This window comes from Macrosteles quadrilineatus, unplaced genomic scaffold (assembly GCF_028750875.1).
Source record: "Macrosteles quadrilineatus isolate MER2022 unplaced genomic scaffold, UCM_ALF_1.0 Scaffold_2__2_contigs__length_208266976, whole genome shotgun sequence".
Lineage (NCBI taxonomy): Eukaryota > Metazoa > Arthropoda > Insecta > Hemiptera > Cicadellidae > Macrosteles > Macrosteles quadrilineatus.
In genome coordinates this window covers 155,834,684-155,850,674 of record NW_026542595.1, presented here as the reverse complement: position 1 = coordinate 155,850,674, position 15,991 = coordinate 155,834,684, and the positions used below count along the sequence as shown (strand labels likewise).

The window sequence follows — 15,991 nt, the reverse complement described above, 5'->3', positions numbered from 1 at the left end:
AAAGAAAAATACCTGAACATTGGTACTGGAAATGCTTGAGCGAGACAGAGCAATCCAAAACTTTGTCCTGCTTCTCTATCAATAGTACTGCTGCGGAGATCAGTAGCAAACTTTGGGCCTTTGGACCCTACTGGTTCTGAGGAAACCAGATGGACATCATTCACACTTCGAGTTTTAACATATTTTCAGAATTGAATTTAAGAGACAAAATCTTACCTAAAAGAAGGAACTGGATATCCCTGAGCCGGGCATAACAATGCAAAACTTCTGCTAGAGGAATGGAAATATAGACTACTTTTGGCGGTTGTTGAGAAAGAGGGTGGTTTAGCACCGACAGGCTCTGCCAAAAAAATGCAGGTGAAAAAGTAAAAAAAATTACATGGAAATAATTGGGATGGTTTTAAATTTACTCATTTCAATCTTGAATTTTAAAATTATTCTAAAACATCCAAGAATTGAATTTGTTTACCTAAACATTGGCACAGGGTACCCTTGTGCAGGACAAAGTAACGCAAAAGGCTCTCTTGAAGAATAGAAAAATGAACTGCTTTTGTCGTTGGTAGAAAATTTTGGTGCTTTTGATCCCATTGGTTCTGTTAAAAAATAAGTGTATATTAGGGAAATGAAAAGGATGACAATATTTTGAGTTTCATGATTTAAAGTTACCTAAATGTTGGGAATAGGGGTCAATATTTATTGGCTTGATAATGTTTGGTTCCCCGGGTTGGCAAAAATTAGTCATACATTCCTTAGATTTGCTGCACATTTTATTGAACAATGAACATAATACAACAAGACATTCGGTCAGACAGTGTCAAGTAAGCACAAGTTGCATGAATTTAATCAAGCTACACTGTGTAAACACGACACATCAATGTAACACCGTTCAAAGTTGCTTTCATTTTTGATGAAGGCACATATTATTTTGTCTAACACCAAACGCCATAAAGCAAAGACATCAATACTTTTTGGATCACCGAACATATCAGAACAAAATAAAACTAAACACAAAACATCAAGATGTGTCATGTTAGATGTACCTGACCTCTACAATTATACGATCATCAACATGTTTCCATATGACCTCATCATCTTTGATATTATCTGATTTCATTTACAGGTAAAATTAGTTCAGGATGTTGATTTTATTTAGCTTTTTGCATTGCAGTTACCACTTTCAAAAGTCAATTTATGTTTTGTATTGTTTATTACTATGTGACCAAATAGAAAAGGTCAGTGCACTAAATAGTATTTATGGTGTTAATGTCGATCATCAGAATGTTATATTCTTTTCTGAAGAAAAATCGAATACACTCCTGCTACGAAAATCTTCAAATAAATATTTGGACTTGATTGCCTTACCTAAACATAGCAACAGGAAATGCCTGGGCTTGACATAACAGAGCGAATCCTTGGCCAGTTTGTCGATTAAAACCGCTTGTTCGGAGATCATTTGAGAATGTTGGTGCTTTGGCACCCACAGGTTCTGTTGGGATCATTATTTGAAATGGTTAAACCCAAAATAGTTTATCGCTATGAAGTAGGCCAACAGGCATATTATTTGTAAGACAAAATGTTGGGAAAAGCACCCCTATCAAATGAGCTTTAACAGAAGATGGTTGAATGTGGCCCAAACAAATGGAATTGGACTGCAGTAAAAAGGGAATTTTGAACTTTATAAATGTAACATCTAATGATGATATTTGATCATAACAAATCAAACGAGCTTTGGAAAAATTCATGGACAACCTTAAGGAATAATATAATGTTTAGTTTATAACACATAATACAACAGGGTGTTATACCATGCTATTTATTATGGGAGCCTTTTTTGGTAGAATATTTCACAGTGTGAAGTGTATTTCTTAGTTTTTTTTTATTGTTATTAACTAAATTCTCAAAAAAAAAAAAAAAAAAAAAAAAAACTTAAATAATTTGGTATTACACATCACCTGACTTTGGTTTCATCAATCTACTACAATCTGGGCTTTCTATCGGGGTTGACAAAAGAAATCTCTAAAAATAGTTTATCGCTTACCGAAACATCGGAACAGGATAAGCTTGAGCTGGGCAAACCAGAGCAAAACCATGACCAGCTGACTTGAAGTAACTACTACTATGAGCTTCGGTTGAAAACGCCGGAGCTTTTGCTCCTACTGGTTCTATGGGAACATTTCGAAAGAAATCTTAGTTTATTTACCCTGTACAACCATTAGTGAATTTCAAAGAAATCATTAAGGATGGGAAAGGACCCCTGCACGGATAACTCTTTATGTAACACAGTTTCAGTTAAAGAACACAGTCATAAAATATATAACGGAAGTAGACTAAAACTTTAACGAACCATACTTCTTACAAGCGCTGAGAGTATTCCATAGATATCCAAGAAGACTATTAAACAAACAGTTCTCAGGACCAATTAGTTACATGAAAAATCTTAGTTTTCACATCCCCAAGCAAGTATATCAACTGTGGTTGTAATTGTAAGCCTTTGTATCGCACAAAAAAAGAATGCAATTATACATCAGTCTTCTAAACTAACTTGCTGTTTATGAATCTCCCAAATGTGTTCAATAGGTGGACTCCTAATTTAATTAACTCTGTAGACATTTCACAATTTACGCATCAATACATGATGAAAATAAATAACTTGACCTTACCTAAATCCCGGAACAGGAAAACCTTGAGCCGTACAAAGGAGAACAAGCCCTTGTCCTATTTTGCGAAATATCGTCCTACTTTTATCATCATTGGAAAATGTTGGTGGTTTTGCCCCCACAGGTTCTGTATAAGAGAAGATATTTGCTAGAGGATTTATTCTTGGCAATATTTCATTGGATTTTTTGGTGGCATAGATGATATGAGAGATGCACTATTCATTCACCATACAAGCCATCAGTTCTTTGGAATAGGGTACCCAAGGTTTTGTGTTGAAAATTGTAATGATTAGACTAGAATCATGACGCGTATTGTTGAATGGGTGAGTCGACAGCTTTGTTACTGACTAAAAACAGATGATTATTTAGCCAGGACCATTTTCTTAAATTCCTCTGTATGGTAAAACATGACTACAGTCTTGAAAAATTAAGTTATTTTCACATACCTGAACATTGGAACAGGGTATCCTTGAGCCTTACACAGCATTTCAAGTCCTTGTTTTGCCTTACGGAAAATAATCCTATTTCTGTCGTCCAAATCAACTCCGGGGGCTTTAGCACCAACTGGTTCTAAAGAGTGGCAAAATATTACAAAATAATACAATACCTAAATGTTGGAACTGGGAACCCCTGCATGAGGCAAAGCATTTCAAAATCTTGACCAACACCTCGGAAAATATCTCTGCGTTTGTCATCTTGGGAGACTTTCGGTGCTTTTGCGCCAACTGGTTCTATAATGGATAAAATTTTACATTACCTTGTATTGACGGATGAAGCCTGAATGTTGACTTAGTTTAATAATCCTATAAAGATTCTAGTATAATTTGAAGCAAAAATAATTCTATAAAGTTCTCACTGAAGCTAGCATACCTAAATAAAGGTACAGGGAAACCCTGAGCTTGGCATAGCAAGGCAAATCCTTGCCCTTCCTTACGGGAGATTGTTTGACTCAAGGCATCAGAGGAAAACGTAGGTGCCTTGGCCCCGACCGGTTCTGCCAAAATATTAAATTTGTTACGATAAATATAAAATTTTGGTTCACAAAAGTATCAATACATAAAGAAACACCTTTTCTATGAATCTTATTGAGAATAGCACAAATTTAAGTTTCATTTTTTGAAAAGTAAACTTGATACTAAATTTTTTTAGTTAAAATTGTATTTTGTAATTGGAAGAGTGATATGTATACCTAAACATAGGAACAGGAAATGCCTGGGCTTGACAAAGGAGACTGAAACTTAGTCCTTTTCTGTACGCAATCGTTCTGCTGAGGTCTGCAGATGAAAAAGTGGGGGCCTTTGCTCCTACAGGCTCTGTGAAATAAATGTACCAAATTCCCTCAGTTTTTCATTTACTAAATACATTGTAACCTGAATTGTAACCTATTTGAAGCCTGAATGGTTGACAGAATAAACTTTGTGAGTGTAAAACCTGTAACCTACCTGGATAAAGGCTACAACACTGTAAAATAGCCACACTAGCAAAAGGAGTTAATTCACAGATGAGGACTAAGGGACTATAGCTTAAAAAATAAATAATTTGTTTGGTCTAATGGTCTATAATCATACCTAAACATTGGAACAGGGAAAGCTTGAGCTTGGCAGAGAAGACTAAAGCTTTGCTTGATTTCACGAGATATTCTAAAGAAGCGAAGATCATTAGAGGAGAACGTTGGGGCTTTGGCACCAACTGGTTCTGATTACAATAATTATTGCGGTGTTAAAATACAGAAGTTGACTATGAACGATTTTACGAAACCTGAATGTTGGGAAAATGGTTAAACACTAAGTTCCTTGAAAATTATTACCAATTTCAGACATCTGGTGATTAGTAAATTGAAATTTTGTAATTTTACTGTTTTGAATTGTTTATTGTAACTGATTGATTTCTGTTGTATCATGTAGTTGTAGTATTAGTAGTAGTAGTAAGTAATACTATTTATTTACTAGTACTAGAATGTTCTGTGATTGTTGGAGATGTAAAAAGGGAATTGTGTTTCTGGTAATTAGACTATATTAAAATTAAGTTACCTGAACAAAGGAATTGGGTAAGCCTGCGCTTGACAAAGCAGGGCGAAACTTTGGCCCAAACTTCTTTCAAACCAGGTAAGCTTTGCATCAGTTGAAAATGTTGGTCCTTTTGATCCAACTGGCTCTATGATACAAAACCGTTACTTAACCGGTTACAAAGTATTGCCAAATGACATTACCTGAAAAATGGGACTGGGAACCCCTGGGCTTGACAAAGTAACGCAAAACTTTGCCCCGAACTCCTTTTTATCCATGATAGCATTGAGTCAGAAGAAAACGTGGGCCCCTTGGTTCCAACGGGTTCGGTTAGTTTGAAAATTAACATTATGAATGATCCATGTTAAACATGTTTACCTGAACATTGGAACTGGGAATCCCTGTGATTGACACAATAGAGCAAAACTCTGACCCGAACTTCGATCGAACCAAGTCCGTTTGGCATCGGTGGAAAATGTTGGTCCCTTAGTCCCGACTGGTTCTATAAAAAGTAATAAGTACCTGAATGTTGGCAAAGGAAATCCCTGTGCCGGGCAGAGCAATGCAAAACTTTCCCTCTTCTCTATCAAAAACCAATTAAGTTTTGCTTCAACCGAGAAAGCAGGAGCTTTTGACCCAACTGGTTCTAGCAAAAAGAAATAGAACGTTCTTAAACTATGGATGAATTTAAAGCTTGCACATGGAAACGGAATAGGGTACCACCAAGAGTATTTAGAATGTGACTTTTACACAGAAGTAATGACTGTAAAAGGTCTGATGTCTTTGTACAAGATACATTTTTTTGGACCTAGAGTTTTCCTGATGTACTGATTACGTATTGATTTACTGATGAATACAACTTTCAAACATCATCTGAAAATATCTTTGATGAAGTGAATAAAATAATTCAGAACTAAATAATCTCAAAAATGTATTTTTTTTACTTATTACTACTGAAAACTTACTAAAACGTTTGTTTGATAATTTTCCTGTAAGTACGACAGTGGTTTCTAGATCTTTTATAATTTGGATTTCGATGGTTTTACTTGTTTGTTTCAGTTTTCCAAAGTATTCATGAAAACATAAACAGTTCTAGATAAGAGAGGAGACGTTGATACTCGTATGAGATGGTAAGAAGTTAAAATATTAAAACAGGTTCTTGGAATTCCAGGTGATATTTAAGTATTCAAATCTTAAGTCTCATCTTGCATCAACATTTTCAATTTTACTAGTTTTAAACTTTAAATCAATCCTCCAAGGAGTAGTACTTTTAGAATTACTAACCAGATCTCTCTTATGTTTATTTGAATAGGTTAAAGAGTGTTGGTTAGTTTGATTGCTATTTTTTATTTTATTTTTTTTAAGAGGTTGGCGGCCTCTTTTTTTAACCTTGCATTGGCCTGTCCACATAGACTAAGCGCCCGTGCGTGGATTGTTTACAGCAAAGCAAGGAGTGAGCCGGTACAGTACAAAGGTGAACTGTACTGATAAATAGTGATTATAGTGTGAAATAACTATAAGGAACAAATTATTAATTAGGTGAGTAAGAGAGACCATCATAAAATCTAGGAGTCAGTCAGAGATTGATGTAATAGTCAGAGAATCTAAACTAACTATATAACAACAAACCTAATTGTAATTTGGCTTGGTTTATATCAAAAGAAGTTACAAGGGAATTAAAAAAATTAATGGTTTAGATTTTGAATTGATTAGGATTTGTTGTTTATGTAGGTGCTATGAATAAAATGCTAAAATTTTGATACAAAGAAATTATAATATTTTTCATCAAACTTCATTCTTACAGACCACTCAATCAAAGGATTGAAGATCAACCAAAATGGTTTTAATTTGTTCACAAGTAGTGAACTTGTCTTTTTAAAGAATGAAACGTTTGTAGGCTGATGGAATGCCTGCTCATGTTGGGCTAGAGACGCTTAGGAGGAATTTCTTGTCCATGTGCTAAAATCTTTTTCGACATGTTAATATTCAATGTTTTGATAAAATGTTGGTTGAAATAATGGTTTTTTTTATTTTAGTACCTATTCAAACAATCTTCTTTGACCAAAACTACTTTCATTTTTTTATTAAGTGTAAAAAACATTCTGGCATTCTATAAGATTATATTGATAATCATTTCAAAATTACTGAACAAAAAGTATAAGATTGAAAATTATTCAGTTTTCATATAACATCATGACTACTTTTTCTTTTTTTCTAGCTGTGAGTAAGAAAATATATATTTTTTCATTTTGCATTTTTCAAGTCCCAGCCCCAAACCCAAGCAATACGATACAGTACTTACAGCTGTGACAGTTCTTACGGAGTTGCCCTCATCAGCTGTTCCATTCTCAAATGGCTTTCCCGGTTCTCTTCCCTCCGAATGGTGAATCTGACCAGTTTAACTACATTAATGTAACAGACACACTCAACAGCCATGTTTACCTGTAAGAGGGAACTGGGTACCCCTGTGCCGGGCAGAGCAGGGCAAAACTTTGATTTTGTCTTTTTAAAAACCACGAGGATATTGTTTCAACTGCAAAAGACGGCGCCTTAGACCCAACTGGTTCTAAAAAAATACGAACCCTCAGTCAAAATTTCCTAATTTTCAAAGACAAAATTATACTTCTGTGTATAATTTATGACTTTCGGAATCCTACATGATTGCCTAGCAAAGTCCTTTACAACAATGGGTCGGCTACCTGATTTATAAAGGGTTACATTTTCAGACTTCATAAAGATGACCTTTTTGTTATAATAAAACCATTTTCAAACAGTCAAACTATTTAAAAACTAAAATACCTGAATGATGGAACTGGGAAAGCCTGGGCCTGACATAGAAGTCCAAAACTCTGAGATATTTTCCGAGTGAACGCAACAGTTTGAAGATCCGTAGCGAACGTTGGAGCTTTTGCACCAACCGGTTCTGATATATACAAAGTGTTAGTGTCTGTACTAACCTAAAACTTGGAACAGGGTGCCCCTGGGCCTGGCAAAGAAGAGCCACAGAGGATTTTTCTCTTCCCAAAACAAGATCAATCTTGGCAGTCGAGGCTAGCCTTGGTGCTGTACTGCTCACAGGTTCTAAGAGTTTAAAATATAATTTGTATAATGATGCAGAACTCACCGAAACGAGGGAAGGGGGAAACCCTGCGCAGGACACAACAGTGTGATACTTTGACCTCTCGTCGTTTCGAAGGACCGACTTTTGTCGACAGTTGGGAATTTCGGTTTCACGCTTCCCACAGGCTCTATAATTTTAATTGGATTTGACCAGTCTATAGTTTACTTTGGATGGGATCCCTGCAACCGATACTTACACTAAACACTTTCCGAGAAATATTTGGTTGATTCATGAAACAACACTTCATTCTAACAGATTGTGTACAAGTTAAGTGTTCCTAACAAGTGTATAAAAGTATTGAGAACATTTATACCTAAAGAAAGGGACTGGAAATCCTTGAGCAGGGCATATTAGAGCTCCTGACGTATTTTGACTGATCCTTGTGCCTCGAATGTCATCCAGGTTAGGGACTTTTGGTTTTGAAGCTCCAACTGGTTCTAAATTTGAAAAGTTTTGTTTGGATTAACATTTTAAACAAGATTGAATAGTGACCTGAATGATGGGATGAGCATTTTTTATTTTGCTACTATTCCAAGTTATAATATGTTTACATTTTAATTAGGCCTATAAACTTTTATCTAAACCTTACCTATATGAAGGTACTGGGAACCCTTGCGCGGGACACATCAACGTCAAAGTGTGGTGCTCTGAAGCCTTAAAACTTCTTGAATCATCAACAGTAGGGAATTTCGGTTTTGTAGCTCCAACTGGTTCTTTAATAAGAATTAAAACGCTAGAAACTATTTAAAATTTACCTGAAGGAGGGCACAGGGAACCCCTGAACTGGGCAGAGTAACGCAACAGTCTGTGTATACTTTGATTGGAATCCTTGAGCATTCAGAATATTTGGGAATTTTGGCTTTGTGGCCCCAACAGGTTCTTGGAAACAAGGAGATGTGTAAATAGTAATTATCTTAAACTGTACCTGAAAGAAGGCACCGGGTATCCCTGGACGGGACAAAGCAGAGCAACTGTTTTTGCATGTTTTGTTTCAAATCCTTGAAAATTTACCAAGCTTGGGAATTTTGGCTTGGTTGATCCAACGGGTTCTGGTTTGGGAAGAGTGAGAATTAGATTTTTAAATTGAAAAGCTGACATTATTTAAAGAACCAAATACCTTTAACTTTAGTATTTATTAAATAGGTTTCAATAAAACTTACTTTACCTGTATGAAGGCACCGGGAACCCCTGAGCTGGGCAAAGTACAGCCACAATACCATTACGTTTAGTCAAAAACCCTTGTGTGTTCAAAATATTTGGGAATTTCGGTTTAGTTGATCCTACGGGCTCTTAAAAAGAAAACAACAAATTAGTTAAGTAGAGAACCAATTTGTACCTGTATGCTGGAACAGGAAATCCCTGAGCTGGACAAAGAAGTGTTAAACTCTCCCTCTCTTTACTTTGGAAACCTTGAAGGTTGAGGATGTTGGTGAATTTAGGTTTTGTCGACCCCACGGGTGCTTAAAACATAGATAAATTTGAAAATTTACCGATATGAGGGAACTGGGAACCCCTGGGTAGGACACAGCAATGTGAAGCTTTCTTTTTGCCTGGTTTTGAACCCTTGCAAGTCGAGAGTGTTAGAGAGTGTTGGTAAACTTAGGCTTGGTTGACCCGACTGGTTCTTTAAAAAAACAGGTATCAAATTTTGTTTGGAAATTTACCTGAATGAAGGTAAAGGAAACCCTTGAGCCGGGCACAGCAATGTAAGAGGCTCATTTTCTCTCGCAAGAAAACCTTGTGAATTTTGGAGAGCATTGGGAAATTTCGGTTTGGTAGATCCAACAGGTTCTTTGAAAACAAACAAAACAAATTAATACTATAATCCTACCTGTAGGATGGAATAGGGAACCCTTGCGCGGGACATAAGAGTGTTACGCTGTCAGACAGTTTTGTTTGGAAGCCATGACTGTTATCGATGGTCGGAAATTTGGGCCTTACTGATCCCACAGGTTCTTTAAACAAAAGAGAACAAATTATGAGAACTGAACATATTGACTGACCTGAAAAATGGGACTGGAAATCCCTGAGCTGAGCAAAGCATGACTGCAAAGTTTGCGAGGATCCCTTTCACATTAATGTTGTTGTCATTTGGGAACTTTGGTTTGGTCGCACTGACAGGCTCTTCAGTAAAATTGAAACAAAGAGTTAAACTTTTGACTTTGTTTTACAACTAAAAGTCATCGTAAAAAAACAGGCAGTGAAGATAAGCTAAACCTTTTACCTGAATGAAGGGACAGGAAATCCTTGCGCTGGGCAAAGCAGAACCGTGGATATTTTCTTCTCAGTTTGCAGATTGACATTGTTTTTGTTTGGAAACTTTGGTTTGGTCGCACTGACTGGTTCTTGGAAAAGATTGAAGCAAAGAGTAAAATTCACGTACAATTTTACAGCTACCTGAATGAAGGGAGAGGAAATCCTTGCGCGGGACACAGAAGAACTGTAGACGCCTTAGTTTCTGTTTGTAGATCTGGCTTGTTCTTGTTAGGAAACTTAGGTTTGGTTGCACTAACTGGTTCTTAAAATAAAAAAAATAAAATTTAGGAAATTCAAGATCTACCTGAAGCTGGGAACTGGAAACCCCTGAGCTGGACATTGAAGTGTGATACTTGAACTACTTGAGCCTGAGAAACTTTGAGAATCTGCCTGAATTGAAGTTTTAGGTCGAGAACTTCCGACTGGCTCTAGCTTGTGACAAACCCCATTGTTCATTAAGGTTAAGACATTTCCGAGTATGTTTACGTTACACAATTTAACAAACTTATGAAGTATGGTAATTTGTTAATCACTGACCTATAACTTGGGACAGGAAACCCTTGCGCAGGACATTGCAAAGCAAACTGGCTCAAACTGCTTGTGGTAAACCCCTGAGTGTTGGAAACTGAAGAAAACTTTGGACGGGCACTTCCAACAGGCTCTGGTGAAATTTGATTGTTTAGAATTTATAACATTAACTTTGTAAACATGTCAAGCTATTAGAAAAGTGTACTACTAGCAGGAATAGGTTTTTTTTGCAGATGGTTCACAACAAATTTGTAGTTTGCTAGGAGGGAAACTTTCAGGTGTTAGTTTTTTTTCTACAAGAATTTTAACTATGAACCTAACATGTAATGTTGAAATTATTGGTCAACTTATGAATTGAGAATCTAGGTTTTGTATCGAAATGTCAAGTACTGTACATACACAAGGGTCTTCAATAAAATATTAATAATGTTTGCTTTAATATATAACAGAGGAATGGAAGACTTGAAAATAGCTGTAGCTTTTTATCAAAGAAAAGGTGTTGAGGTTTACCTATTCATCTCCCTTGGAATTAGATTACATTAAAATAGATTCAAGTAATTCTAGTAAGTTGTATTTCTTCCATTACATTTAAATCTTTATTATGTCCACTAATTGTATTTACACACTGAATTACTTTCCATTTAGATCTGTTTAGTTCAGACTTTGCATGGAAGGCCAACAGCTTATGACTCCCTCACTCGCTCGGCTATGTCTAAAGACCCTACAAATCCACAACCTATAGTTTTCAATCGTATCCATTTATTTTTCATTAACTTCAGAAGCTATTGCCATTTTTCACTTTGGATAAGAATTCCGAAGTGTTCAAATGAGAGTAAGTTTACTACAGTAACAATCTTGCGTCAACTAAGATTTAGCCTGCCAAACTAACCTGTAACTTGGGACAGGAAACCCCTGGGCTGGACACTGTAGAGAGAAACTACCTTTGCGTCTGGTCTGGTATCCGGCCGGGATAACCGAGGACAACTTTGGTCTCGCGCTGCCCACTGGCTCTACGGAAGACAACTAGAGTATGCTTACCTGAACATAGGCACGGGGAACCCCTGCGCCGGGCACAGCATGACATAGCTCTCACGCTGCCTTGCTAAAAAACTTTTCCCTGTTTCCAAAGAAGCGAACTTGGGAGCGGAACTCCCAACTGGTTCTGGCAAACAGAATGTTTGCGTGAAACAAAAAACTTACTTTGATGTACGTTTTAAAACTAAATTTTGTCCTATCGTAAATTGCTTTTGCCTTTCGTTTCAATACTTTCTAATTAACGAACATTTGATTTTCTTATTTTCTTACTTCTTATGTTTTGATAGTTATTGACACATTTCCAGCGCAATTTTTAAATGGTTACGTACTAAACAGATTTCTCAGCCTATTATAATCTAGAGTCTTTTTATATGTGTGGATATCATGTTCTGTTACATTTTACTGCATTCTAATCGTTGGTTTTAATACCAGAAGACAAGCAATATTTTTTACTTGATCAACTTGGGTTTAAGTAGATTTCAAAACGGATGAAATGCCTAACAATAATATATACCTAGTACAAAATCTCAAGGCATTTTTTAAATACAGGACAGAAAGATATTCAACTTGTAAAGATGACAAATAGGTATAAAGAAGAAATATAGCTTTTATCCATGAATTTTTCAATTGAAATTTTTTTTTACTAAATTTTTACAAATAACTCCAAGATAGAAGTGTATGGAAGTAACTAGTAGTAGCTAATAGTGACCAAACTGCCACGGTTGTTTTATCAACTGTGTCATGTAGTTGTCATATCATGGGGAAGTAAAGTCAACCAACGCCTACCACTCAATTACCGACAGGAAGTATTGTAGTAAAGCTATCTGTTGACAGATCCATTAGCTGTTTTTATCAAGTTAGACAACTTTCCCAAAAAAATGTGTGATACTCAATGTTTTGTTTGGAACTATTCTTATATTGCATAAAAGTTACTAAGCAGATGAATTTCACATCAATTTATGATCACCGATAACATTCAAATGGTTCATTGTTGGAGCAGTTCTCCAACAACTCTTCAAGTTTTGCTAACCAATGTCTTCTACAAGATGTAAATTATTCGTGCTGGATTTTCTAACCATTGTCATCAATAGGGCAATCCCTACCAGTTTCTCTGACCAATGGCTTATACCACATGTTATATCTAGGTGTTCTCCACTTATATCCAGACAAATCACAAATGTATTTCTTGTTTGATATTATTTGTATAAAGGATCATCTTGATAGTAAAAGTAAGAATATTTTTAACCTCCACTCACCTTAAGAGGGAGTTCTAGTTCTACTATTTCCGTTACAGTTTTCTTAATGACATTTTTAAATTGTTAAATGAATTGCGATGTCCCGGCTGCAGGGGTACCCTATCCCAACATTCAGGCTTCAAGTTTTTGTTAGAGTGCTTCAACAAAAAGCAGAACAAAACATGTTTTGTTCGTATGGTGCATAGAACTGAACATGTTTTGTTTTGCTTCATTTCACACAACTAATATTAACTAAATACATACTATTTTTGTTCAATTTTTACTGGAAGAGTAAAATTTTCTCATATATGGAGTCACATATTTTCTAGTAGCTTTATTTTCTGCTCGGAACAGGGGCTGATAACTCAGAATATGAAACTACAGTACTTTAAATCTAAAGTGAAATAATACAGAACTATCTTTGATTATATTTACAGAGTAATGATTTAGATATGAGTTGACGGACAATACATTTTTTTTTAATTAGCTGGGGGGCTGAGTCAATATTAAAAACTGTAATGAGGAACTAAGATGATCCAAACAGTAACATTAACATCAACCCCATCGTTAGAGAGCTAAATCTATATTGTTAATCCAAGTCAGAATCACATTGGAAACCATTAATAATTGTAATCAATATAAACTAAAAGGTACTACTTAGTTTTGAAAAGTATTTAATTTTAAATTAGGCCTATGTTCATAGTAGGCTTAATCATCAATGATTAATATTTAGAATTGACTTGGTAAATGTTCATATTACAGAGCTATTTTTAGTATAAAATAATATTAACCACTTTAAAGTCTCATTTCGGACTACTATTGCAATTTGCTTTACTTTTCTCTGTGTTTCACAACATTGTTTACCAAGATCTTCATGGATCAGCAAAGGTAGATACACATATTTTGTATCAATCTCCATCATTGATGTCACACATTTATCATAAAAACACTTAAAAGGAAGACGTAATGATTCTTAAATCACATTGAAAGCATAAAAAGATCAGTTTTTACTGGTCCTTAAAGAATCTAAAAGCAATAATAATTTCACAAATTACTTTGAAAAAATAACTAAATATAGAAGAGATGGAATTTGAAATACCGTAAATAAATATGTGAATTTATTCTAAAGCTTTAAACTATCATGCACAATGTTGAAGCACTCTAACATGTTAAACTATTTAAAACAAGATTTTTAAATGTATCAATTAGAGTTTAGATACCATGTACAACTTTTCAAATAAAATTAATTTTAAATTGTGCACTAGTGCACATTAAATCAACCAAGGCTACACAAATTAAGGAAAACTACATTAGTTTAGAAATAATGATTCATCTGACAAAACAAAAATGTATACAAACAATAATTTTGGTACAAAACTCTAATTCATACATTTGGAATACCGGTAACTCTAAGAAATTCATATTTAAAATATTTGCTGTGGCTATAAAAAAGAACATGTAAATTGTGGTTTTTCAACAAAAAGCATGGTGAAAAACATTTAATTTACACAGCTACAGAATAAAAAAAAAATCATTATTGCTTAATAAATGAGTAAAAATTAATTTTGACAGACATTTTTTATAGCACAGCAACATATATATTTTTTGTATATAACAAATATTAATTAACATCTTGACTGTCAACATGGGATGTAAAATTGTAATTAACTAACTAACTAAAATTGTTTATTACTTATCGTGCATTGTAACAAAAAAATTTAAAAATTTAAATGTGTAAAATTAACAAGATTACAGAAACAGTTAATTCGGTTATGCATCAAGAGAACAAATACAGAAAATATCATGTAAACAGTTTGTAATTTGTGAATAAATAACTAACATTTTTAAGTAATCAAACTGTTTAACCACTGTAAGCAATTTGAAGCGGTTCCTTCCCTCTTTTAAGGATTTAAAATGGAAACTAATATCAATACTTTTAATTTATGAGACAGTAAAAACTGTTTATTTCTTTAAATAGAAAATTTCACAATCAGTTAATATGAAAAATAAGAAATATATATTTTTGTATCCACCGTAACAATATTTAGCCCCAGTCAAACTTTGCACTGTTGAAAAACTTACAAGAACAACTTAAGATGTTTCATAAAAATTACTTTTACATTAATTTATAAAAATCATGGATTTTGTTCATCCCATGTTGTCAGTGTCTAAGTAAAATCTACACTTACCAGTGATGACAAGTCTTCCCTTAGTTGCACTCAGTCTAGTCTCTCCTGTTAGCCTATGTTTGGTTCTACATTGGTACGACTTGTAGCCATCTTCCGGGCCAACATCCCGGATGTGTAACTCTCCTGAAGGAAGCACCAGGTACTTGCCATCTGGGGAACAAAAGTCTTCTCAGTACCCTCTAAGTTGAACTTAATCTTATCACTAAGATATGCTTTTATAAGTTTTTGTATTGGCAAGTGGTTGTTTATTTAAATTGGTCCAATAGTAGTATCAAAAGTTTAAATACAGACATTTACTTTTTTTAAGGTGATTTAGACGGTTCTGTAAATGAAACTTGAAAATATATCTGAATTGATTGGAATCATCATGCAGTATTTGTAAAAATAATAAAGCCAAATTGTTAGAACATGGTTAAAATCATATTTATGTTAGAAATAAATTTAAATATTTGAAAAACTATTGTATCAAACGTTCTTTTTGTCAGATAACTATCAAAGATTTGACTATGGATACGCTATAGCATATTTTCTTATTTCAATGTTTCTTATACCAGTTTTCTAGTGATATTTCATTACTATTACTTCATTTTAACAGGCTTGTAGCCATGTTCAATAAACAAGCATGCATTATTAGGCTCTAATTTTCTTAAATCTAAAATGTTCTAGGCACTTCTAAAATTGTTTCCCAGGGTTTTTTCCCCAGGGTGCAGTAAACACACAGTTTTATTTTCTTTGCACTTTTGACACTTTGAATCAACAAAATATTTGTTAGTGTCAAAATAAGTAAATAAACATATGCTTCATACTAAGAGTGTTTTGGTCATGTTCATTATTAGTAGGATTTGTTTCAATTCAAATAACATTCGTCAAATTTCAATTTTGAGAGAAGTGACTAGAACAAACCTAAAGCTACTTTCAAAACTACTTCTACACCTACAACATTCGTACATCTCAGTCACTCAGG

General features: G+C 34.5%; 1 protein-coding gene across 50 annotated transcripts in view; it reads right to left on the bottom strand.

Moving 5' to 3' along the window:
• The window catches only part of LOC128985612 (cell adhesion molecule Dscam2), a 188,129-nt gene that overhangs the window by 94,920 nt on the left and 77,218 nt on the right, over positions 1-15,991 (bottom strand). For 26 of the 50 annotated variants that reach the window (XR_008490050.1, XM_054405281.1, XM_054405299.1 and 23 more), the window contains exon 6: positions 15,028-15,177. Coding sequence is in view for 49 of the 50 variants with exons in the window: in XM_054405281.1 (XP_054261256.1) it covers positions 15,028-15,177 (150 nt within the window). In the remaining variant the exon portion in view is untranslated. Of the gene's footprint in view, positions 1-12; positions 137-4,687; positions 4,812-5,185; positions 5,310-7,462; positions 7,587-8,097; positions 8,222-8,373; positions 8,498-8,709; positions 8,834-9,615; positions 9,740-10,008; positions 10,130-15,027; positions 15,178-15,991 lie in introns of all 50 variants that reach the window. The other 24 variants (XM_054405294.1, XM_054405265.1, XM_054405302.1 and 21 more) reach the window with 9 other exon arrangements.